Here is a 26,400-nt window from a genome sequence, read left to right on the forward strand (position 1 = left end):
ACAAACAGGTAGAACACCAGATCATTCAGGTTAAAAACACCAGCAGAAACAAATAAAACAGGTCAGCCTTGTTGTCAGAACTAGATCACTCCTTTCTAAGTCCCTAACAAATATTCTTCCAGAAGTTGGCAGGACAGAGAGAAAAAGCCTCTCCCGAAGATCTTAAAATTTGTGCAGGCAGGCTTGTACGGAAGAAGGTGGTCCTTCAGACAGCCATGTCCTAAGTTGTTTATTGTCAGTTGATGATGTAGTGTGGCATAGTGGTTAGAGTGTTGGATTGGGAACTGGGACATCAGAGTTAAAATCCTGCTTGGGCATGAAGCCCACTAGGCGATCTTGGCCATTCATAATCTCTTAGCCTAAGCAACCTCACAGGGTTTTTGTAAGGCTAAAATTTAGAGAGGGAAAAGCATCAATGCCACTTGGAACTTATTGGAAGAATGGTGGGGTATAAATGCAATAAATAAAATAATAATAAAGTTGGCGCTCAGCTCAAGGAGCTGCTCAATGAGCTTTGATGGTTGGAATGTGTTTTCTTCAATTAGCACTGGTGGCTGGTGACTACTGGGCATACAAGCCAGGTCTCAATCAGGGGCTGAAAAAGCACTTGGTAGTTGCCAAAGAGCCTCAAGTTTGAGTTTTGCAGTCACCATTTGAGACGGAGCTGTGGGATTCTGTAACTCCATTTGTCCTGAGGAACTGATACTCCTTTACACATCTGAGTGCTTACTAGACAACCAAGCTCAATGTGTAAGCTATTCATCAATAAATGAATGGGACAAAAATGTCCCAAGTCTCCAACAACACTTTCAAAACTGTCCAGCATTTTAGGGTATTTACACATGAGAAGCTACAGTGCTTGCTGTATAGCTGCCTTGTCCAATGTGATTGCTTGGACCAGAATGTACAATTGATTTCTCTCCTACATCAGCATCACTCACTTGGGACAGAAATAGCACCGAAGAAGCTCAAGTGTGATTTTAAGCACCTTATGCAAAAACACCCTCAGAATAGGGCTGCCAGCTGGCAAGGAAAAATGGAACAAACATCACAATAGCCTAGCATGCTCTTGTGTCTTTAAGCAGCTTGATCTGCAAAAATCGGCCAGTGAAACTTTTCACTTTGTAGAGTTTAAGCATGATCTACAGATCAAGCTAATATTTAAGGCATAGGAGCATAGGAGCATTCTTATACTTCAGAGCCGAGAGCAATCATTGGGCAGGAAGGGACCTCCTTTAACCATGGATATATGAAAAGCATGCAGTCACAAAGACTTTGAAAGTTAAGAGTTAAATCCTAGAAAATGCATATAAAACTGGTAAGCTTGAGGTTTTACGAAACCCAGACCCTAAGTTCTTTATTATCTTCAGAGCCTCGCTGGGCAAGGAACTTTTCAATATCCTTAAGCAGGGCTTGCCATTGTGACAGTTTCACAGACAAGTTTCTAAAAGTAGGCAAACCCAGCCCAACATTCCCCAACTTGGTGCCCTCCAGATGCTGATGGGTGTGGTAGTCCAAAACATCTGCAGAGTGCCAGGTTAGGGAAGAAAGCTGACCTGGTTTTATTTTTTAGCAGACATCATCCCATCTCAAGCCATCCACTATTGCTTCCTGGAGTAACCCTTCTGTCATATGAGAAAGAAAGTTCCCCTCTATTCTACTAGCCAGGGCACACGTGTGTGAATTGGAGTGAGGGGTCTGTGGCCTTTCTGATGTTGCTAGTCCGGATTTTAAAAATATCCGCCCAGATTTCCACTTCAAATGCTTCAGGCTGAAATCCTCTGCGCACAGTTATTTGGAAGTGAGCCCTACTAGGACCGAGCGATTCCTAGGATTGCTTTGCCCACATGCAGCCAGAGAGAGAGAGAGAGAGAGAGAGAGAGAGAGAGAGCGAGCTTCACTCTGCAAGCGTCAAACTAGCCCCTTCGCACATCTGCTAAACACAAAAGCATGGCAAGGGACAGACCCCTCTGTTTTCTCCCCCGGTAAGCGTGGTGACTGCGCCTTCCTGGACTAAACCACCTTTCTCGGCACGGGGAGAAGGGAGAAAGGAGAAAGGGTCTGGGCTCCCGGGAGGCAGCTGGAGGGAAAGAAGTGGCGTCTCCAGATGGACTGAGCAGACTCTCCCCGGGAGGGCGCGGGAGGAGGGAGCTGAGCACTTGCAAGGCTCGCCGAGCGCCTGAGCCAGCTGAGCCCTCGAAGTTACCTCGGCGATCGCCTGCGCCGACTTGCTTCCTCACCGGGAGGAGGAAGGCTAAAGAGGCGCCTGTGGGTGCTGCTGGTGGGGGAATGGGCTTCCTGGGGGCATGCTGTTGATGTCAGGGGTGGAGTCCAGCCGGAGCCCCTGAGCAGGGCGGCGGCAGCAGGAGGCGGCGGCTATGGGACAGCGAATGGGCACGGCGCTCCTACTCGTCGCGCTGGGTGAGTACAAGCCTTCCCAGCGTAGGGGTCGTGCTTCGATTTGGAGAGGGTCCGGTCCAGATCATGGTGCTTGGTGTTGGTAACAAGCCCAGCTGAAAGTCTTTTCCCTTCATCCCGGAGGTGCGCACCCTCTACCAGTTCTAAGGGTTAGTTAGCTACCGTCTCGCATTTCTTTTAAGCCTCCGTCTGCTTTGAACATCGGTAAAAGAGGACATAAAATCTCGGCTGTGCCCTAAGTAGGTTGCCAACTGGCAACAGGCACTGCTCCTGTGTCGTTATTAACAACAACCTTTCAGGCAAAAAATTAATACACCCCCTCCCCTATAGAGAGGAAATTATGGGACAAGCTTCCCCTGCTAAATGTCTGCAACTTGTTAAATGCATAGGAGCTCAGGGCAAGCTCCAGTTATAGGCATATTTGAATACTTGGCAGCAGCTCCAGAGGAAACATCACAATGAACAGGTCGTGTATTAGACATGTATTGCATGGGCTAGATGGCTCTGTTGGATAGAGTGTGGTGCTGATAATGCCAAGGTTGCAAGTTCGATCCCCGTATGGGACAGCCACATATTCCTGCATTGCAGGGGGTTGGACTAGATGATCCCTAGGGTCCCTTCCAACTCTACAATTCTATGATTCTGAACTCACTTTGTGAGGTTCTGCAAATGCAGACAACCAAATTCAGGGCAGGTCACATTTCGCCTTCCACGGCAAATATTTCTCACCTACATTTTTATGCTGCCTGATCTCCAAAGAGTTCAGGGCAGAATTAATGGTCCCCTTTCTGCCATGTTATCCTCACAACACCTCTGTGAGGCATGGGCATAATTGGGGGGGGGGGCAGTAGGGCAACTGCTTCCCCCTAAATCAAGTACAGTAAATCAATTTAAAAATTTTTTTAACTAACCAAGGTTCTGTCCACCCTCAACATATAGCCTGTTCCCTAGCATAAATCCTGGCTATGTACACCTATGCTGTGAGGTAGGTTAGTTTCTAAGAGGCAGCCCAGATCCTCAGCTTGCATCAAGACCCCCCAAGTGTAAGTACCTGCACACTATCAGCAACTTCATGCCGGCTCTCATATGATGCCTATTAAACAGATCCAAACCTTAGGGAAGGAGGGTTGTTCAAAGGCATTGGGTCTGAATCTGAAACGAGGGTGCCTGAAGGAGATTCCTTGCATCATGAGCTGTTTGACAGGGGAACAAACTCCATCAGAAGGTGGCAGACTGTGCTTTTAAGCAGAGGTTGGATGGCCAACCTCCATTGCATTGCAGGGGGTTGGACTAGATGACCCTCGGGATCCCTTCCAACACTATCATCCTATGATGCTATTAAGTGACATGGATCCCCTTTCCATTTGCAGGGTACCTGGTCAGGTCACTGACTGCAGAAGCCCAGTGTGAAAACATTTACCAAGATTTATCTGACTGCATCTTAAAACTAGGAGAAAATATGGCCAGCTATGAGGAAGAAGAGGAGGAGGAAGATGAAAGGGACCAGATGCAAGGACTGTCTGCTGTCTGCGGGTGAGCATGCACATAACACCATCCATCCATCGCTGACACATCTTGCTTACAGATTCAGTGCTACTCTCCCCCAAATCCTGTTCTCCACTGTGAATTTTGGTGTCAGTATTCCCCAGATATTTTCTAAATACTCCAAATATAGACCTCTCCCATAATTAAGTGGGTGACTCTGTACCTACTCCACATCTAGGACAGGAAAATGAGACTCCACACAGACAGTAGGTACATTTTCCTGCATATCCAGGGGCACCACCGTAGCTCAGTGGTAGAGCAGTCTGCTCTGCATGCAGAAAAGCCCCAGATTCCATCCCCAGCATCTCTAGGTAGGGTTGGAAAGACTCATTTAAAACCCTGGAGAGCAGCTGGTGGTCAGTGTAGACAATACTGAGCTTGATGGACCAATGGTCTGATTTGGTATAAAGGAGATTTGTGTGTTCTTACATTGGCTTGTTTAATATACACACGGATGTCTTGAGAAAAGAGCATGGGTATAACTGCTCCATCTGCTATGTGCCCGTTAGGCTGAAAGGAAGCATGTGGCATGCCTTCCGCCCAGAGAAATTGGGGTCAGGGAGCCTTGCGATTCGATGCACACATCCCAAATCTCACTTTCCCCCTTCTAAGGTTGTTAGGATTTCTGCCCCCTTCACAGCACTCTGATGGGTAAAGGAGGAAAGGTGTTTCCCTCTGATCCTGTTTATCCCCTCCTGGACTGCTTCAGCGGCACATGGGGCAGACTAGTCCCTGATAACTTTGCAACCCCATGCCCACCCCCTGTTGTGGGATGCCTATAAAGCATAGCCCAGGGGTGGCAGCCCTCAGGAATTATTATCTGAGAAGGAAGAATTGGTGGCCTGAGGAGATGTTGAAGGAAGAGGGAGGAGGATCATGCCTGAGGAGATTCCAGAAAGATTGGGAGAGGAATGGAGAGCATATAGAAAAGGAGGAAAGGAGAAGGAACCACAGAGAGACCAGCTGCCATGTTCTACCCTCACAGAGGCTTGAGGCCTCCACCAGAGGCAGAGATATGCCTGAGAAACATTCAAGAGTGCATGCAAACAGTCGCTCTTTTCCAAGTGGGATCGAATCACACACACACTGGCAAATTCAGGTTGCACAATTAAAGCAGACTTGGAGCTCTTGGGCAACAAACCCGGTTCTCCAAAATAGAAAATTGCACTGGAAAGTGTGGGATAACACTTGTTTTGACGCTGCAGTTTCATGCACACCGTACATGTCTTGTTCTTCCCTTCTTTCCAAGCCCCATTAAATAAATCCTAGCTCTTGCCATCTCACTCCATCCTGCTTTTACTAAGTTGCTCATTGCCCCCCCCCCCATTGCCTGTTCTCAGGAAAAGTGGGGCTGGGGGCATACACACTGTTTTGGGGATCTGACACCCCCCTCCCCAATTTGGAATAATAATAATAATAATAATAATAATAATAATAATAATAATAATAATTTATTATTTGTACCCCACCCATCTGACTGGGTTGCCCCAGCCACTCTGGGTGGCTTCCAACAGAAATATTAGAATACACTAATTTATTAAAGATTAAAAGCTTCCCTAAACAGGGCTGCCTTCAGATGTCCTCTAAAAGTCTGGTAGTTATTTTTCTCTTTGACATCTGGTGGAAGGGTGTTCCACAGGGCGGGTGCCACTACCAAGAAGGCCCTCTGCCTGGTTCCCTGTAACTTGGCTTCTTGCAGCGAGGGAACTGCCAGAAGGCCCTCAGCACTGTACCTCAGTGTCCGGGCAGAGTGATGGAGATGGAGACACTCCTTCAGGTATACTGGACCGAGGCTGTTTAGGGCTTTATTATTTATCTTTTATCCCTCTGCAGTTGAGAGGAGACTTCAGGGGAGAGGGAGATTTAAGTTGGGATAATGGCATTGGGCGCTGTGGGTTAAACCACAGAGCCTAGGGCTTGCCAATCAGAAGATCAGTATTTCGAATCCCTGCGGTGGGATGAGCTCCTGTTGTTCGGTCCCAGCTCCTGCCAACCTAGCAGTTCAAAAGTACGTTAAAGTGCAAGTAGATAAATAGGTACCACTTCAAGCGGGAAGTTAAATGGCGTTTCCGTGCACTGCTCTGGTTCGCTAGAAGCGGCTTTGTCATGCTGGCCACATGACCTGGAAGAAGCTGTACGCCGGCTCCCTTGGCCAATAATGCAAGATGAGTGCCGCAACCCCAGAGTCGGTCACAACTGGACCTAATGGTCAGGGGTCCCTTTACACTTTACCTTTAATGGCATTGGCAGAAGAAGGGGTCCAGGTTGTCCCTCAGTGGCTTATCAGGATAATAGAAGCTAGGAACTACGCCTTGCCTTGCTGGGATGATGCAACACGCATGTCTAAAGTCCTCTGCATCTGTTCTTTTCCATTTAGAACGTTTCTGTGGTGTGTTTTTTTATCATTTCCATTGTTTTATCTGTTTTTATAATTGTATTTTCTATAGTTGCATTCTATAGCTGCATTGGGGCCTTATGGTGATGGGTGGATGAGAGAGCTTGCAAACAAACAAATAAAACATATGGTAACCATTATGGATAGTAATAATCAATGAAATGCACTGATTCGGGGCAGAGGCCTAAAAAAGGCACAAGTCAGTCTTGAATGCATTTGTCCTTTTCAAGGAGGGGCAGCTTCAAAGTGAGAAGCTTGAGGTTAAGGTGGATATATGCAGCCATTTGTTTACTTGTAATCAAATCAGGATAGATGGGAAGGCAATCAGGTACCAAAGCATCAAGCAGCTCAGCCTGGAGCAGGTCTGGGCCTGATTAAAAGCAAGCAAGGGAGATGGAGGAGATAAGTTTGCTGAGATAAATGGGTGCCATTGTCCAGGAATGCAATCAAGGAAGAGGCGAAGCTCTGGGAAGGCATAAAACCAGATAGCCCCCCAAAAGGAAAGATGCTGAGATTGGAAAGGCAGAAAAAGCAATAAATAAGAAAAAGGAGAAGCCAGATTAGGGAGAGGGCAAAGACATATTGTAGGGTTGGGCAGGAGGTTAATAAAGGAGACAAGAAAAGTATTGGAGGAGGAAAGATGAAGGGAAGATGACCTCTAAGGGGCACTGCGCCTAAATTGGAGTTTGAGCCTTGGGAATAGTCATTGTAATAATATTGCACGCTACCCCAATCTCTGAGCAGTTTGAGGTTCCAGGCGCTCATCCAGGGTTTGTGTTTCCTTTGGAATGAGGTACAGCAGAGTCTATGGTGTCTTTATGATCTATGGTTTATTTACACATATCTACAACCTGAGCCTACAATGGAAGGGTTCCAAGCATTAACAAGAAGGTCTTGCTTCTCCCATAGCCACAGCCTTGGATTCCAGCAGAAATCAGGCATGGTTCTGTCTCCCAGCTGCCCGCCTGCCCGCCTGCCTGCAGCCTTGCTTCTACCTCACACACCTTAACTCTCAGCCCTGGTCTTTGTCTTTCTAACTACCAGCGAGTTGAGGGACAGCACAGAGCCACTTCCTTTGTTACCTTAATGGCCTGTACCTCACTAGGAAGCTAGCCTGGCTATTCGAGGAATTGAATCCATGCTGGATCCAGGAATTAGAAGGGGGCGCAGGCATACAGCCTACCCCCTCCGAATTCATAATTATAATATTTGTAAAGAACTTTCAAGAGTTCAAAGTGCTTCTCTCTCTCTCTCTCTCTCTCTCTCTCTCTCTCTCTCTCTCTCTCTCTCTCTCTCTCTCTCTCTCTCTCTCTCTCTGCCTTATAGCAAGTTGGACTATGTATTGATGTAGTGGCTCTCCAAGGTTTTAGGCCGGTGCCTTTTCCAGCGCTACCTAGAGACTTTGGAGATTGAACCCTAGGATATAAGATGCTGTACGGCCTTTCCCTTTCTTACAACAACTTTGCAGAGTAAGTCAGTATATTAGCCTCCATATTTATTTCAAGTGGAGAGGAATGAGGCTGAGAGAGTCAAACTGGGAGCTTCCGATTTGTAGTTCAGTTTCTTAATCACTGCAAGCAAGCAAGCTCAGCCACATACCAGATTCTTGCTGCTGTTTTTAAACCCCAATTTCTAACTCTCCGTAGTATAGCTAAAGGGCTGCTCTGGTTCTCCCTAGTAGTGATCCCCAAAAATTCTCCCCCTCCCACACACTTTTGCTCATTTTCTTGGGAGAATTACCTCACTGAGGTAGTAATATAAAACTTTGTATCTGGGCTGTACAACTTTAGATTGCAGGTGAGGGTTCCCATGGTGATGGTATGGGGTGATTTAATTTGTTCAGATGCAACCCTAACTGCACTTACCTGGGAACAAGCCCCCCCCCTTTCGCAACAAATCAGTACATATACAACAACAGCTTATACAGAATCAACCATGTTTTAAGAATTAGGAAATGGAACCAGATCAGGGCTGTATACATATATTTAGAGGTTCTGTGTGCTTACCCTGTACACATGTGAAATTTAAGGTAAAGGTAAAGGACCCCTGACAGTTAAGTCCAATTGTGAACGCCTCTGGGGTTGTGGCGCTCCTCTTGCTTTACTGGCCAAGGGAGCCGACATTTGTCTGCAGACAGTTTTTCCGGGTTATGTGGCCAGCATAACTAAGCCACTTCTGGCGAAACCAGAGCAGTGCACGGAAACGCCATTTACCTTCCCACCAGAGCGGTACCTTTTTACCGTATCTACTTGCACTTTTTTGGCGTGCTTTCGAACTGCTAGGTTGGCAGGAGCTGGGACAGAGCAATGGGAGCTCACCCCGTTGTGGGGATTCGAACCGCCGACCTTCTGCTTGGCAAGCCCAAGAGGCTCAGTGATTTAGACCACAGCGCCGCCCTAGAGAACCTCAACTTTTATTGAAATTTCTAGCCTTTAAGGATTATGAAGTTGGGTCTGAAAATGTGTTCACCACAAATGATGAAATATGGGGAAGACGCATTTTATTGGATTGGAAACCAGGGCTTCAGCACTCTGCCTATCCATATCTTTGCCCCTTCTCATGAATTGGAGAAGCAGAATTAATGAAGCAAACTATATGAGCATATGCAAGCCTTAATTAACATCCTTTATACAGACCATTGGATTCACATTTTCTTGATGCGGAGCTAGGCTTTCTTGTTTTGTTTCGCTTTAATGCAGAATATACACAACCTATCATTGTGCTGCAAGACCTGAGTTACTGTCATCCTGGATCTGCCCTGCCATTTTTTCCTGCTATAATGGAATTAAAACAATACTGTCTCCCCATGATGTTCCTGTTCCATGTTTCCCTCTCTCTGCTAGTGAGAAAAGACTGGTCAGTGACAGATATGGAGATCGTAATAACTGATGGCTCGGAAAGCAGTCTGCTATGAAGTTGATTGTATTTGTTGTTTGGTTTTTGTTGTGCAACATTCCCCCAGAGTCCAACACTGACAGGTCATGTGATTATGGCCTGTGTTTGTGAACAGATGGAGGCTGCAAAAACCGAGGCATGCTGGGGATTGTGATTACCCAACTGAGGTGGGGAAGGGTGGGGGGGGGGAGAAAGAGTGAAGAGAAACAAATACAGTACACACAAAAAATGTCCTTCAAAGTAGACACTTCAGTTTTCAGGCCTCGCTCTTCCTGCCTTTGTTGAAGTCAGATACAATTTTTAGCTGTTAACGCACTAAATTTCTCCTTTGCCCCCTGCAATTATGCAGTTGCAGGTTTCAGAGGCAAGGCTTGTTCTAAGGCGAAATGAGTTTACCTTGTTTGGCAGCAGCTTCTCTCATTATTATCTCAGGACATTTATTCTGCCACAATAGTTCTATTTAATGAGCTCTTTACAGCTGGCAATCAGATAAATGTTCTCTGAGATTTTATGCACACAGACACAAACACACACACACCAGCCTTGTTTCATTATTGTGTAAGGATGCCTTGGACAAAAGATGCTTTTCGTATAACCAGGGTCCGCTTAGGGCAAAATGCTCCACTTATGTGAGAAAGACTGGTGGGTTTTTGGTGGGTGTGTTTGGCAACATGTCATTAATGCAATAGTTGTGCATTAGTGATGGATTTATAGTGGACCACCCACACATTCAGCTTTATTAGATGTTCAGTAGCGACACTTCCCCAATGTTACCACCTTACTGCTTTCTGGAGAGGCACTCTTGTGCAATAGCACAACGAAAGTGGAGCAAATACCCTTGCACATTTGTGGTTACAGGATAAAGTTACAGGATTCCAGCTGGACACTACAGGACATGCACCGATTGCAAACAAAGCAGGATGCCCACCGAGAAACGGTTGCTGATGGGTGGGGTATAAATAAATAAATAAATAGCACAAATAGCACTGAAAGTGAGATCACATATAACCTCACTGATACAATCATGGGCACAAATCATGAATGCACAATAAAAAGGACGTCTGGAGGGACCCATTGTAACATTACAATCAAACATTTCCAGAAGGAAAATGTTTCAGCAAGGCCAGAAAAAGGATACAATTCACTTTCACAGTGAAGCTATTATAGTAACAGCCTAGCAAGGGAGTACAGTCGGGACTCTGTCCTATGTCCCGCTTCCGCCCACTTTTTAAAAATCCACTATAGCTCAAGCTATTTAGTCTGGAATCCATGTATTCATTGGAAGAACTGGAATTGGTTAACCAACAATTTAGTGTGCACCCTGTTTTGAGTGCCTGTAGTGGGGTGGGGCCAGAGGCAAAAGTGGGTGGAGAAACTGATGTTAATTTTACATGGTAGGCTAGTTTGTGCACTTATACACCCCTCTCTAGCCAACAAGAGGCATTATCAGCATTCAAAGACACATTCTAGCCAGGCAAAAACACTCAAGGAGGGTATGGAGCAGGGCCAGCTAGAGAGGGTGGCTGGAGAGGAGGTGAGGCCTGGAGAGAGGTTTGGAGGACCACATTCATTCCCAGGACCTGAAGGTCTCCACCCTTGAGCTAGCTCAACCTTCTCAGGGTATCCTATCCTGTATGAAAACTGCTTAGGCACCCTGAAATTTGGTTCTTTCAACATCCATCCTAATGTTTCTCACTTAGGCTGCTTTCATATGCACAAAAGCAAAATGTTAGGTATCCTAGGAGTTATTCAGGAAGGACTGCCTATAGAAGAACTTGTTCCTATGGGGATAAACTTGGCACAGGAATCATGAATTCATATTCATGGCAGCCATGTGAGTATATCACAGAAATGCTGCTGGACTTGGATTGTCCCTTTTTTCTTGCTCTAAGGTGGACAGAATCACATTGAGAAGGCTAGAACTGTGCCTACTCTGGTCATAACCAACCAACCAACCAACCAACCATCCAAACAAACAAACAAACTATTCAGGGTTTATGTCAGGGGTGGATATAACCTCTTTGAGCCAGTGAACATTTTGAGTGCCATGGGTGCCAGTCACAAAATGGCTGGCATTGGGGTGTGGCTTTACACAAAATGGCTGCTGTAGGGAGCATATGAGAGAGGCCAAGCCAAAGCAAACAGGAATTGAGCAGAAAGAGCAAGATGCCTTTTGTGGCTTGTGGATTTTTGAGGGGATATTTACTGAAACATTTCATGGGGTCCCATAAGAGCTATTGGTGAGCACCCACAGGCACTGCATTGATGATCCCTGCTATATGTTCTGCTTTACAAATAAGAGATTTCTAACTGTGGCTTCCTTGTTTTATGAAAAGAAACTAACTCTTCTCTTTCTCCTGCTACAGATATTGGGAAGAGTTTCACACCTGTGCCGTGGCTGCCCTTTGGGAGTGCCAGAGGGAGGCAGCAACTATCTGGGAGATGTTGAGAAAGGAATCTAGGAAAATCAAATTCCAAGGCAGCCTTTTTGACCTCTGCGCCTCCAGCAACTCCCAGAATTTCAGCTCCTTGCAGATTCCATCTATTTCGCTGTTAAGCATCACTTTGATGGTCACTTGGCTTAATTTATAAAGGGAACCACTCCACATATGTACATATATTTATTTCCAGATCTTTGATAAATACTGTTAGGGGTTTTGTGTTTGTTTAGTGAATGCTTGCTTACATTATAAATATGGAGGGAAATCCACTGCATTTTCCAGTGATCTGGGTTGTCAAGAACAAGCCTGGCAAGTGTTCCAGTTTGACTTTGCCCACAAGAAGTTGCTTGTGAATCTCAGCTTTAAATCACTGAACTTGGAGGAAATGGCAGCACAAGCGAAGGGGCACCCCTACTTTCCTTATTTTGGTCTGCTGTTTTGGATGTTCTTTGATAAAACTACCAGTCAAACTATTGTGTTGATCTCTTCCCACACAACCATTCCTAAGGACAGTATCCTGGACAACCTCCTAGAACAGTAAATACAGTGGTACCTCGGGTTACAAACGCTTCAGGTTACAAACGCTTCAGGTTACAAACTCCGCTAACCCAGAAATAGTACCTCTGGTTAAGTACTTTGCCTCAGGATGAGCACAGAAATCGTGCGGTGGTGGGGGCGGCGGGAGGCCCCATTAGCTAAAGTGGTGCTTCAGGTTAAGAACAGTTTCAGGTTAAGAATGAACCTCCAGAACGAATTAAGTTCTTAACCAGAGGTACCACTGTATTGGGGAACTAAAAAGGGCAGTTTGAGCTCTTAGAAACCCACCAGGAACAGATTTTCCCAGAGATACAAATTCAAATGGTTGCGTTCCATCTCTGGAACAATCCCCAAAATGTCTACTGACACTCTGCCGTTTTAATATGCTAATCAGGTTACACACCTGTTTGATTTATTAAGGTGTTTTTTGGACAAATGATTGCACAAGAATGGTAAGATAAATGGCACTATATTATGTTGGATTGTGGTTTCAGGTGCTGATCAAGAGCTCTGACCTAAAGCTGGTGGATAGAACCTCAGGGCTACATAAAAATATATGGGCCTTCTAGCATCTTGTTCTTACATTGGCCAGCCAGTTGCCTATGGGAAGCCAACAAACAGCACCTGAGTGCCAAAGAAGGAACTCATGCTGGCTTTGCACATATTTACAAGCGATCAATCTAAACTGTCAATCCTCCTCCCGAAAACCACTTTTTCTTCATTTCCCAAGATGTGATGCAAGAAAAGAGTAAGTACTGTCAGTGCTTCCGAAACTGAGGGATATGTCTGAACGTGTTTGAGGTCGAGAATGATCTCCTGCAATTTGGCAGTATTCCAGTCCTGTTAGCAGAGTAGTTGTGCGTACCATACCTGTTGCTCTAAGACCCATTTGAGTTTCTCCACCTCTCTAGCATAGTATAAACCAGCAGTGGAGAGCCTCAAGCTTATGAGCCTAATTAGGCCCGCCAAGCCTTCTTGTCTTTCCTTCCAGATGCAGCTTGAATGGCAAGGTTTCAAAGGAAGATTGGCGTTCAAGCCTTTGAAATATTGACTTCAAGCCCCGTCTGCAAAAATGCTCCTGATTCTTCCTTTGAAGTGGATTCACCTGACATCATATGACATCAAGCCCCCTGCTCATGTGGCAAAGTGACCCACAGTGTGTGTGGGAGTTTTGGATCTAGCCTGCTGGCCAGATCCAATCCCCACCTCTGGTGTTAACCATGCTAGCCAACCCACCAGCCTCCAGCCCAATTGCTTGTAGCCCCTTCCACACTCCATCTATCAATTTGTAATGAACATATGAGTCAACATTTCCCCATTTGGCCCATTATGGTCTACTCTTGACTGGCAGTGGCTCTCTAGGTTCTCCAGAAGTTTCCCACCACCTGCTACCAGAACCCTTTACCTAGAGACAACATGGGTTGACCTAAAACCATTGGCATGTAAAGCATCTGCCCTGCTCTTAATCCAATGGCTTTCCTCATTTCTGCCTGCCAGTTTGGCATAGCTATTACAGGCATAGGAGGAAGGTTAGAATGGAGGTGGGGATTGGTGACAGTCTCATACTGAGCATCATGCACAGCTACAAAGTGCCGATGGCCACCGCCAGCTGAGGACTAGTGAAAGATGGTGAGAGCAGCCGTGTTTGTTTATTCACGCACCCCCTCATCCATGTCTAAAGCAGCATCTACAGGAAACCTGGTTTTTAATCACAAAAGGCACATCCAAGTTGGGGGAGCAGAACCCTCTCCTATTTTTCCTCCCTGCATGGTGTTGATCCTAATGCTTTTCTCCCCAGCCCAGCTCACTCACTGTGTCAGAGCTAGGCTAGGAGAAAAGTGATTAAGAACATAAGAAACCTACTAGATCAGACCAAAGGCTTCTCTAGTCCAGAATCCTGTTCTTACAGTGGCCAACCAGATGCCTATGGGAAGCCCCAAAGCAAGACCAGGGCACATGCTGACTTGTGACTCCAAACGACTGGTACTCAGAGGCATAGCACTTGTGATGCTGGAGGTAGTACAATGGTTTGTAGCCATTGGTAAGCTTTGGCCTCCGTGAATTTGTCTAACCCCCTTTGGAAGCCATGCAAGTTGGTGGCCATCACTAGATCTTGTACTTCCTTCAAGAATGCAGTGAAGTAAGGAAGGCGAGGGGGTGAGTTCCAACCCCCCTCAATCAAGCATGGCTTTTGTTCTGAAAAGCTGATAGCCCCCCCCCCCCTCATTAGACATTGTGGGCTAGAAACATGTGATTGAAGAAACATGGCTTCTCTGTTGCACTTGACTTTAAAAAAGCAGAAACAGGAGGACACCCTGGTTCCATCCATCCAGAGACATTTTTTGTGGAGGGTGGGGGGGACATCTGGAATATGACACTGCTTAGCATTGTAATTCTACTATATTATCTCTTGCTCTTAAAAATCCTAGTTACAGGTAGGTAGCCGTGTTGGCCTGACGTAGTCGAAACAAAATAAAAAAAATTCCTTCCAGTAGCACCTTAGAGACCAACTAAGTTTGTCACGGGTATGAGCTTTGAAAGAATCTGAAGTGTATCTGAAGAAAAGTACGAAAGTATCTGAAAAAGTATCTGAAGAAGTGTGCATGCACACAAAAGCTCATACCAATGACAAACTTAGTTGGTCTCTAAGGTGCTACTGGAAGGATTTTTTTCATTTTGTTAAAAATCCTACTGTGTCCATTTACACTGTCAAATGCCACATCCCACTTTCCCTAGAAATCAAAGCGCAAATCACTTGGCTGGGCAAGGCTACTCCCTGTCTCTGACCCACCACCAAACAAAATTTAGCTTGAGTTCACTGGTGGATGATGCACTAGAAGCAGCTGTTGCAGAAACATTCTCTGGGAGCAACCCCTCAAGTGCCTACATCAGACCAGGTTCATTAAGAAAGGGAAGCCATCTGCCATTTATTTGCTCTGTGGCAGTGCAGAGGATAACTGCTCTCACTTTCTTATACACACAAACACACAGGAGACTGGGCTTCACGGGATCAAGATGATAGAAAGCAGATTCACAGAACAAACCCTTATATGTCTAGTCAAAAGTAAGCTTCAGAACTCAAAATCATTTAGGAACAGGCTGGCACCCAGGTTTGTTCTGCATAAAACAGCAACAAACATAACAAGGATAAATTAACTCTCCTATATGTATACAACATAGAAATGGAAGTATTTTCCTTTCTGATTACAGAACCATGGAATTGCAGAGTTGGTACCCTGAGGGTCATCTACGTAGTCCAACCCCCTGCAATGCAGGAATCTCAATGAAAGCATCCATGAAAGATGACCATCTATCTTTGTCCACAATCTGAGCACCTACATGGTTTATTTTTCACTTGTGTTCTTTCTCTGAAAACATTCCTGCATTTCCCCATTTCCATCCCTGGAGGCTTCCCTACTGGCTCTCAGGAGCATTTCCTTGAGTGACATGGCAGGGGACATTCTGTTTGGTTCTTCCAAGGAACATCTTACAAAGTTCCAGTTCTCTGGAATTTTCTGTCTGATTTTTATCCTTCTCTTGACATTTCTCACTACCATTTGCTGGCAAGGCAGAATCTGCATGCTCTTCAGGAAGAGCAAATTGGAGACTGTTCAGCAGTGAGGGAAGGTATTATATGCATGCTGAGAAAAGTACTTTATACATGTCTTTCTTTATGAAAGTGTGGTGGAAACATGACATGGTAGGGGTGTCCAAAGGAGAAATGAAGGTAGGAGACTAAGAATAACTGCAATCATGTTTTTCTGCTTATGCCACTGCTTACCCCCAATAACAGTTAGTGATAACCAATTGAAAACAATAGTCTGATTCTCTCTCACTCAAATGCACACATATTTCATTTTCTCAAAAGAAGAAGTTTCTAGCCCTCATGGTTGCAAAGATATGCTTGAACATGTATATGGTCAAAATGCATGCTGCAGTATCCAAAAGTCAGAGGGCTGGTTCAATATGATTGTTAGTGACTTGGGAGCAGCGTGCCTATCATTGTGTATAATTCTCTGCCCCCTTTCCTGACATGCAAAACTAAACAAATTATGCAAAATGGTTAAAAATGGCAGAATTATACAAAATATCTGTATTTCCTCTGTTTTCAGACATTGCAGAATCCAGCTTTCTGTGGTTTTGAATTCTGTAACTAAAAAGGCACACAGCCTGCGTACAAGTTCCAATTAGCACTTGAAGCAGATTTCAGGTTAAATGGCTGGGTATGACATTTCGAAAAGGAGACCTTCCATAGGCTTCGGAGTCCCAGCATGCACCTGTGCATTCTGCACAATGCCTAGTCCAGCTCAACTGGCCTGCCGGGGCTTCCACCATTGCTGTTTTAGGACTGTATTAAATGCAGGGCTTTTCCTTCTCTCCCCTGCTTTGAGTGTGTTGACCTTTCCGCCAAAGCAGCAGGAGCAGGAAATGCTTCTGGCTGGGGTACTAGAGAGCCACTACCTGGCAATACCATAGTAGCTGGATTCAGTATAAGCAGTAGCAACTGATGTGATAGAAAAGAACTGCCCTTCCAAACCCGCTGTTGCTGCCGCTTACCCTAGCGGTAGGACAGGACAGTGGAGCCAATCCTGCACTCCCACCAGTCCATCGTGTGCAGCCCTAACCTTGCCAAGACCCTGTGGTGCCCTGCCCCATCCAGGTAAGCTGCATTGATGTAAGGAGGGTGGCTCTGGAGGTCTGCCCCACTTCATTAAAGCACTGCCTGAGAAATGCTAGACTGCAGCTTTTCCTATCACATAATAAAAAGTAAAGGTAAAGGGGCCCCTGACCATCAGGTCCAGTCGTGTCCGACTCTAGGGTTGCGGCGCTCATCTCGCTCTATAGGCCGAGGGAGCCAGCGTTTGTCAGCAGACAGCTTCCGGGTCATGTGGCCAGCATGACAAAGCTGCTTCTGGTGAACCAGAGCAGCGCACGGAAACGCCGTTTACCTTCCCGCCGGAGCGGTTCCTATTTATCTACTTGCACTTTGATGTGCTTTCGAACTGCTAGGTGGGCAGGAGCTGGGACCGAGCAACGGGAGCTCACCCCGTTGCAGGGATTCGAACCGCCGACCTTCTGATCAGCAAGCCCTAGACTCTGCAGTTTAACCCACAGCGCCATCACATAATAGCAGGCTCTAAAAAGCAAACAGTGCCATCTAGTGGCAAAGCAGCAATATGCAACTGTTATTGAACACAGTGTGTACCAGGGAAAGTAAATGTGGTGAGCTCTGGATGTGGGTAGACTGCAACTCCCATCAGCTCCAGTTGAGTATTATGGGAAATGGACTCCAGAAACATGAAGATGACACCATGTTAGCCAGCCCTGGGGTACAGCATGTTTGTGACCTAACACTGAACTGTAAACCACGTTGCTATATTTTTTATGAAAGCCGCAGTCTAAAAATATTTCAATAAATAAATAAATAAATAAATATATAAATAAATGATGAACACTGGAAAAGGGGCACTTTGACTTGGAGATTTCCCCCAATCATAAAGACAGCATAAAAAAAGACCTGCCTTCTGCTAAATGTAATACCCAAGGATGGGAAGAAAAGCATTTAATCCAGGGAGAAACTTCTGTGGGCAAAGGATTGCCAGATGAAATTCAGCAAAGGCATAAACAGAAACGAAGAGCTTTTGAGAGACATTTATCGAGTTCTATATGCAAAATTATCCCCCTAACCATTTACAAACCAAGCATTAACTTACCAATATAACTTATACAAACCAATACCACCAACAAATATTTATGTACAAAGAAAGGCTCAGTGGCATGTCTGAAAATAAGTAAGTTCATTGTGGAAAAACCCATAGTTCCATTGACAGCTGCAACCGGCTGTTACAGATTAACTCTCTATTCCAAACCTTCCATCCCTTTTAAAATAGGAGAGTTTTGACTGTGTATGACAGAGGCCATCAGGCGTTACTTAGGCCTCTGTGCATAGGAGACAACTGAAGCTGCATGTTTCTCTTAAACTGGTTCAGTTTAAAAAACTCATTAATAGTCCTGTTCTTTATATGCCAACACAGCCTCCTATAACAAAAAAAGACAGTGCCCTTGATTATAAATACTAGAATCTGATGATAAGAGAAAAGGAAGTACATTCATGGTAATACTATAAACAAGAAGGCTCATCTGAAGCATTTCCAGCCCACAGCTAGCCTCTTTGTTGACCAGCTGGCCAACTTGTTGCATGCCATTTCTTCCTTGAAGATGGTATGTTTAAAGTTTCGAGATGTGACTTCCTGGACGATATTCCTGTCTGATGGCTCCCTTTCCTCCCCTGTTGTCATATAAAATAACAGGATAACCCCACCTGATCAATAAGCTCCGAAACCGCAATGGACAATGAGAGTCTTTATTCGCTTTGCCAAAAATCAGTCTCTACAATCCAATAAATATTGTCACTTTCCTCTTCACCTTTAGCCAAACCTTCTATAATCACAGCAGCCAAGTGAGAAATACTTCCTACTTTGTCTGATCTCCTTGATTTTTTTTAAAATTTCAAAAGACAGTTGGAAGGAAAATAGATACGAGATGTACTGGGGAGGGAGCAGAATGGAGCTTTTTATTGTGCATTGCGTGAAGTCAACTGTCTTGGTATTGTCCATAATGAAGATAATGACAGTTCCAGGTCCGGCAACACAGTGTTCATTTCACAAAATCAGCCCAGCTCCTGTTGCTTTGTTGTCCAACACTGAATCTGTTCTGAGCTGCATGGGCAAATTGGATGTGCCTACACAAGCAACAAAGTGTGCTTTATCAAAATCTGATTTGTCCCATGTTGTACCCATGGATGTATCACATACCTTTCACGCAAGATTATTTAAAAGTTAGAACAGACCTGCTGGGTTGCTTCAAATACATTCTCACGTATCCTGTGTTGGCACCAAGATGAGGAAGCCGAGGGGAAGAGAGAGAGAGAGAGAGACAGCATCTTCCGAGAGTCTATACGTTTGATTTGGGGGTTGAATTTAATGGGATCTCCTTCAGTTCTGTTCGCATACAAAGGTATTCCCCAATCACAGCCATGAGTGCCGTGCACACAGTATGTACAAGCCACCACGTCAAAGCAGTTGGAAAGTGCGCGTTATAAATCCAGCAGCCCAGCAGGTGGAAAAAGTGAATGGTGACTGTGAAATCCAAGCACTGCTTTCCTCGCCGAATGAAATACAGCAAGCCTATGGCACTGTAAAGGGGAGGGGAGAAAAGATTTTACCTGAAACTGTACAATTCAGGAAAGAAGGAATTCAGCAACAGAAACTTTCTGGACATTTTTATATTTATCCTGCACTAAGCAGTACAAGAGTTATCTTAGAATCATAGAATTGTAGGGTTGGAAGGGATACCGAGGGTCATCTAGTCCAACCCCTTGCAATGCGGGAATCTCAATGAGATCATACATGGCAGATGGATACCCAACCACTGCTTTAAAACCTCCAAGGAAGGAGAGTCCACCACTCCCAAGGGAGTCTGTTCCACTTTCCAACAGCTCTTACTGTAAGAAAGTTTTTCCTGGTGTTTATTAATCAGAATCTCTTTTCTTGTAATTTAAATCCATTAGCTTGGGTCCCAGCCTCCAGAGCTGGAGAAAACAAGCTTGCTCCATGTGAGGACTTTTTAATTAAGTTTTTAAACCCTGAAACTCTAAGGCTATAGCTCTCTGTTCTTCTTATTTACATGTAAGGTATTTTTAGGCTGTTAGGAATATTTATGGCTGAAAACCTTTGATCTGGCAACTTCTCTTCCTCTCCTGGCTGCTCTTGAGGTACAACATATCTCTCTTGTGAGAAGGTGGAAGACTATAAATACTCATGCTCATATGCCTTAAAGGACAGCAGCTATTTGGCTGATATTTCAAAGAAATGTGGAGCACCAACTTGTTCCAAACCCTGCAGCTCTTGATCACGTGTCCTTATCCTCTTTTTGCCCATTCTCTTTCCCCAAATTTCTTAAACCTCTCTAAGACTTTCCTCTAGCCCTCTCTTGCTTTCATTCCTTTGAACAGCTCTTTCTTCCAAACCTGCTTTCCAAGATTCCCTCCCCCCTTCCTTTTGCCTGTTGCCTCCTTAGGCTCCTGCTTCCTCTTTCCCTTTCCCTCATGTTCCATCCATTTCCCCCAAGAACAGACTTTTATGCCCTGTCCATCTATAGAGTCTCAGCAGTTCAGCCAATGGCAGCCAGAGACTTAAGACAGGTTAGTCAATCCCTACAAGCAGCTTTCTTGCAACGTTCTTTAGCACAGGTCTAGGCAAGGTGGTGCCCTCCAAACACTGTGGATTGCAGCTCCTATCATTCCCAACCATTGGCCATGCTGGCTGGGCACCGCTGGAAGTAGTTCTAAACATCTAAAGGATACCATGTTAGCTATGCCTGCTTCTGCATTACAACACAGACTGTGAGAATACTACGGTTTTCAGCAAAGGATATTTGATTCCTGGAAAAAATGTTTGTACTTGAAAGAAACAAAATGGCGATCAGAAGTGTCAGAAATGCACATCCAAAAAGCCAACTTACCAGGAAAGTGCATTCAGGATAAAAGCCATCATGGCAAGTCTGCCAGGTGAGGTGGAGAACCCCAAAACCTGCACAGGGTTACAAGGAGAAAAACAGCCACTGGGATAAATTGGAAACCAACTCAAGATTGATTTGACTCCTCTTCCCCATCCATGCATTCCAGTCAACATAATGCTTCATTTACCTTCAAGGCAGAAAAATAATTTCTTTTTCTAAGAGTATGTACAAGTTTGTATGTACAAGTTTAATTATATCTACAAAAATCAGCCAGGGCTGAGGAGTTGTTGGTAGTTAGTTAGTTAGTTAGTTAATTTTATATACTGCCCTTTATCCGAAGATCATAAGGCAGTTTACAATATAAAAACACAAAAATACGTACCATAACTAGAAGCAAAACAATAACCCCCCAGTAAATGAGTAAAATCACAAGGGATATTGATATAATGCCTAATGGTATTATATATTTTGCACAAGTTGTACTATGGATGAAGTGGGTTCCATTTGCTTCCACAGAACAGATCAGTCTATGTTTTGAGGCTAAAACTCGTTCCTCCCTATCTGAAACTGCATAACTTACACACAACATTTTCTTGATTTTGTAAAATTCCAAAGGATCTGAAGCTGTGGTTCCCAAACTTGCAGCCCACCCTGCACTGAGTCACTTGAAAATTGCTGATGTTCTTGGTGGGCCACTAAATGATTTTTTTCCCCTGCCAGTTGTAATATTTGTAATACACTCTGCTAAGTTACTGTGATATCTTTAATTGTACTTTTCTTGCTTCTTTTCTTGTTTTCTGTATTGCAATTGAAATTCCATAGAATTCAAATGGCAATACAATAAAATACAATATAAAAAATAAAAAGCCTTAAAAATACAACTAAAAATCAATATGAATATTTAATGCAAACATACGATTGACAACCTGCAAGAAGCTTGTGGACCAATGGTGGTCTACACACCACTGTCTGGAACCCCCTGATCTAAAATACAACTCAGTGGTTAAAGTTTTCAACATATGCAATCCAGCCAAGATACCGTAAATCAACGTCCACATGAGCCTCTGTCACCAGTTATATTCATAGAAAGGACTGAAGATATGGCCAACTGTCACAGTACACTAACTGCAGTTTTTCGGCAACTCAGAATTGAAATGCTCCAGCAAAACTTACAACTGCCACCAAAATCCAGACTATCATAAAGCACTACCTCATGCAGTTTGCCAAGGTCAGCAGGCTGCAATAAGGCACGCTCCACAGAGTCTCTAAGCTGGTCATTTCTGCTTACAAAAGTTGGAAAACAGCAGAGTTGCAGACAGCACAGGCAATCCCAAATGAAACCTACATTACAGTACTGTGGTGCTCAAAGCCAATCTGATGGTGACAGCCATGAGAAGCTCTGGCTCTAATTTCCCTGGGTGGAATTCAGTTGTGAGAGTGGGCTTCCAGTGGGGTCCAATGACTTCAGTTTCCTCTCTTCACACCTGTAATGTCCCATGCACACACACACCCAAAATATGAGAGAAACCTTGTATAGCTGGACAGTAGCCTCCTATACAAAGGTAAAACTCACATCCACAGCTCTGCCCACGTCTGCCTTTCACCCTGCCCATCACTAGCACCACCAGCATGTGGCCCTCAGAATGCTTCTCCCAAAGGGAATGTGGCTCCTGGGCTTACAAAGGTTCCCGACCCCTGGACTAAGACAAGGTTCTCTCCTCCCAGCCTAACACTTTCTATGACTTCACAATATCCACTACAGGCTCACTTCCACTCAGTAGCTTCAGAGAGGGGAGTAGTTCTCATATCCCTGCTCATGGGCTTCTTGATTGGCTACCATGGGAAACAGGACACTGGACTAAATAGAAGACCTAGCATGAATCTTCTTGTGTTCTTATGAGAGAGATAACTGGGACAGAAACAAGCAGTTGGGTTTTTGCCTCTACAGAGGTCTTCTTCTGCCATTTAGGGCACCCAAGGCTTGTGTTCACTCTACTGTACTTCAAAGCCTCAGCTGGGGCTAGAAAGAGGAAGTTATGGCAGAGGTTGGGGAGGAATATGCTGTTGAAATGAATTGGCTCCCTTCCCCAGTCATGGCCACTTCACCCCCAGGGCTGGTTGCAGGTTAAGAGGAGCCCAATTGGATCAAATCAGGGGCCACGTAGTTCGGATTCAGTTTGAAACAGTGGCTAGCCTGATGCCGTAGCCAACAGCCATTGATAAAATTATGTAACAGGAGAGTCTTTTTCAGCCTCAAGGTACATTCCTTCATAGGCAACCTTCTAGGAGACAGATGCTGGTGGTGGAGCAAAAGTGGTTGGAGACAAAAGTGGTTGGAGCAACTGATGTAACTCACTTTTTATAGTAGGCTACGTTCCATCCAGGTAAGAGTTTTCTACACACTCTTCTGTCCACCCAGGCAAGCAAAAGGCATGATCATAGCTCAAGGACAGATGCAGCCAGGCAAAGGAAAGGCACAGAGGACTCTCTAGATTTGTCTTATCTTTTCAGACTCCATCGAAGAGACTGTTTTATGGGCATGTAACCATCCCAGGCTGTCTCACTCACTCCAAAGAAAGAACACCACAGATCTTTCCCAAGGCTGATCTGCCCTGTAACAATGTCTCTACTTAAACATTTAAATCCAAATCCTTGATCTGACATCACTAGAAACTTTGGGTAGTGATAAAAGTGAATTAGTGGCCAGAGGGGCCTGTTGTATTCAGAGTTTTCTTCTGTATAAATGATACAAAACACTAGGAATAACCATTATAGTGAAAAAGCCACATGAAGGTAGGTGGAGGAAACTGCCCTTTCAGGGAGAAATATTCAACTGACTTCATACAAACGTTTACAAGGTCTCACACAACAGACCATTTTGGGTTCTTGTTCTTTGATGCTATTTCTATTTTGGTAATAGTGTTGGAATAGTGGATTGTTAGAAGAACACAGGAAGCTGTTTTATACGGATTCAGAGCATTGGCCCATCAAACTCAGTACAGTATTGTTTGCACTAAATGGCATTGACTCTTTGGGTCCCAGACAGGGGACATTCATAATTTAAGGGGTTGGGGATTGAACTTGGGACCTTCTGCATATGAAAAGCAGAAGTTCTAATACTGAACTATGTGCCCTTTGTTTTATAAGCATTTCCTTTTTCTTTTTGAATGGGAAAACAAGGTAATAAACTTTTGAATAAAGTTTATAATATCAATTCCTATTAGCAATAACAATACCCAGCATGTCCTTTCCACAATAAACAATATCTAAACGATCATACAAAATCATCTTAATTTTGCTATCGCAAAGGCAGCCATTTGCAAAAGTGCAAATTCATTTCTGACAGATCTTGTAATAAACTCATCTTTGCAAGCCAAAAATCTGCATACAAAAGTATGTAAAATTTAAATACAAATGTTATAGAATGCAATCTGTGAAACTGTTAATGTCATACTTGTTTAAATACTGGAGATTAAGAAGGGGAACACACAATCCAGATCACCCTTCCTCTGGACTGAGAAGCTGATAAAGATGATCATGGTGTGTGTAGAACAGGAAGGGGTGGCTGGAGGTTGAAGAAGGCTGTCAAGAGTGGTGGGAAAGTCTGACATACTGTCCTGCCCCTCCACTGTTATTCACACTGGAGTTCACACTCACATGACTTCCCTCCACTCCTGATCTACAAGCACCACAACCCAAACAGGGACAGTGTCTCTTGCACTGATCAATTCCTTTTCCTTCCAACATTTCTCCATTCACTCTGATCTGCACTTTTAACTCCAACTTCTACCCAGGGATGGGAAAGACTGACTCAAGGATTCCCCTGGATACCAAAAAGTAGGAGACGTAAACAACAATCCTCTAAGCCAGCAAGGTTGGTTTTCAAAATCTTCTAGCTGTCAGGATTTCCCAAAATGAATAATGTCCTACCTCGTAGTTGAAAATCTGGTCAAGGGACGGGCTGTTGTGAACCAGACTGTCCACCACAGCCAACCAAAGCCCAAGTGAGCTATAGTAAATTGCCTGCATGAGTGTGATCTGGGAAAGGATAAGAGCAGGATCCCAAACATAACTGCGGAACTGTGGAGCCATTGCTGAAGCAGGGGCCTGCCCACTGGCTAGGCAAAATCCAACGACGTCTTAAAGCATCAAGCACACATCTCACTGACTAGAGGCCAGTTGCATCAGCACCTGAAAGTGAACAACAAAACAAAACATGTTACTCCAACCAAAGCTTATGGAAGGGCCCTCCAAGCTACCCATTGTCCAAAACCCAAAGTGTACTTTAGGCATCTTCTGGCATTCACATTACTATTCTTTGGTGTGGTTTCCCAAGTGTAGCCCTGAGAGAGGCACGGGGAAACCTAACAGAGACAGATTACAAAACAAAAACAAAAAGCCGGGCCTAAGTGTATGTTGCACAGATAATACTGAGAGTGATAACACAGAAATGGGAGAGAGAGCCAGTAAATGGATACTGTACTCACTAGATGAGCTTTGCAGAATTAGTATTGTTTTCTGAAAGAGATTTTAAACCTATCCAACCCTAGGAGTTTGGGACAGGTGAAAATACATTTGACACGAACAAGACAGCCATGTTAAAATGGGTACAGCAAATATTTGAGCAGGATCCCGTTCTCTCGACAAAGAACATAAGAACTGCCTTACTGGGTCATAACTAAAGCCCATCGTAGGATCACATCCCTGCTGGGTCAGATGTCTAGACCAGCATCCCATTCCCCACAGTGGCACAACCAGTTACCTAAACAGGGAGCCCACAAGCAGGTCAGGAGCACAGCTCAGAAGTAAATTCCCTTCAATTCTGGAGGCGTGTCGTGCAGCCTCTGAGATAACCTAGTATCCTCTGAGATCCGATATCCCCCATGAAACCTAAATAAATAACAACAACCCCCTTCAACCTGGAAAGCTGCTGACGGTGTAGACCAGGCATCCCCAAACTTCGGCCCTCCAGATGTTTTGGCCTACAACTCCCATGATCCCTAGCTAACAGGACCAGTGGGCAGGGAAGATGGGAATTGTAGTCCAAAACATCTGGAGGGCCGAAGTTTGGGGGTGCCTGGTGTAGACAGCAACCCTGAGCTGTGTGGACCTACCGGTAACAGTTCCGGCTGGGGATAAAGCAGCTTCCTCTGCTGCTGTGATCCACAGAAACAGAAGCTTTAAAAGGGCTGAGGTTAAAGATTTAAGGCCGACACATGGGCCAGCCTTTTCTGAGAAGAGCTTCCAGGGGGTGTGCGTTGGCTTCCTTAAACGCAAACAGGCAGAAACCCGACAGGTAAAGCTTCCCCCGTCGTTGCATCACTTAACGGGGAGAAACCAGACTTGCGGGTTTTCTGCCTGTCGCGAATGTGTTGAAAGAGTTGTGCCAGGCGCTGAGGGAGGCCGAGAGGAGAGAGGGACCTACAGGGCTTTCCTCAAACCCGGCTCCCACAAACCCGCCCCTCCCGCCCCGTCTCCCTCAGGTTTCCAGCCAGCCCTCGCCGCTTTTGTCACTCACCTCTCTCCCGCCAACGCCGAAGGGTCCCCGGACCGCCGCCGCCCCCACCCCCGCACTTTCCCAGCCCCAAAACAGCCTCGAGAAACCGCCACAGGGTCCAAACTTCATTCCCGGCCGGCCAGGCCCGTCTT

At 45.0% G+C, this 26,400-nt stretch overlaps 2 protein-coding genes across 2 annotated transcripts; one reads left to right on the forward strand and one right to left on the reverse strand.

Annotated features, from left to right (window-relative positions):
• The first annotated feature begins 2,330 nt into the window (after nucleotides 1–2,330).
• On the forward strand, nucleotides 2,331–11,845 carry LOC118088374 (neuritin-like). Its single transcript, XM_035121976.2, has 3 exons — nucleotides 2,331–2,421; nucleotides 3,789–3,951; nucleotides 11,620–11,845. The coding sequence occupies exons 1-3, from the start codon at nucleotides 2,379–2,381 to the stop codon at nucleotides 11,843–11,845; spliced, it is 432 nt and encodes a 143-aa protein (XP_034977867.2). The 5' UTR covers nucleotides 2,331–2,378.
• SYS1 (SYS1 golgi trafficking protein) lies at nucleotides 11,822–26,400 on the reverse strand. The gene is made up of 4 exons (XM_035122151.2): nucleotides 26,270–26,400; nucleotides 24,682–24,942; nucleotides 20,755–20,822; nucleotides 11,822–19,426 (listed from the first exon to the last, which is right to left on the reverse strand). The coding sequence occupies exons 2-4, from the start codon at nucleotides 24,841–24,843 to the stop codon at nucleotides 19,186–19,188; spliced, it is 471 nt and encodes a 156-aa protein (XP_034978042.1). The 5' UTR covers nucleotides 24,844–24,942; nucleotides 26,270–26,400; the 3' UTR covers nucleotides 11,822–19,185.

The sequence above is a fragment of the Zootoca vivipara genome, chromosome 7 (genome assembly GCF_963506605.1).
Source record: "Zootoca vivipara chromosome 7, rZooViv1.1, whole genome shotgun sequence".
Taxonomy (NCBI): Eukaryota; Metazoa; Chordata; class Lepidosauria; order Squamata; family Lacertidae; genus Zootoca; species Zootoca vivipara.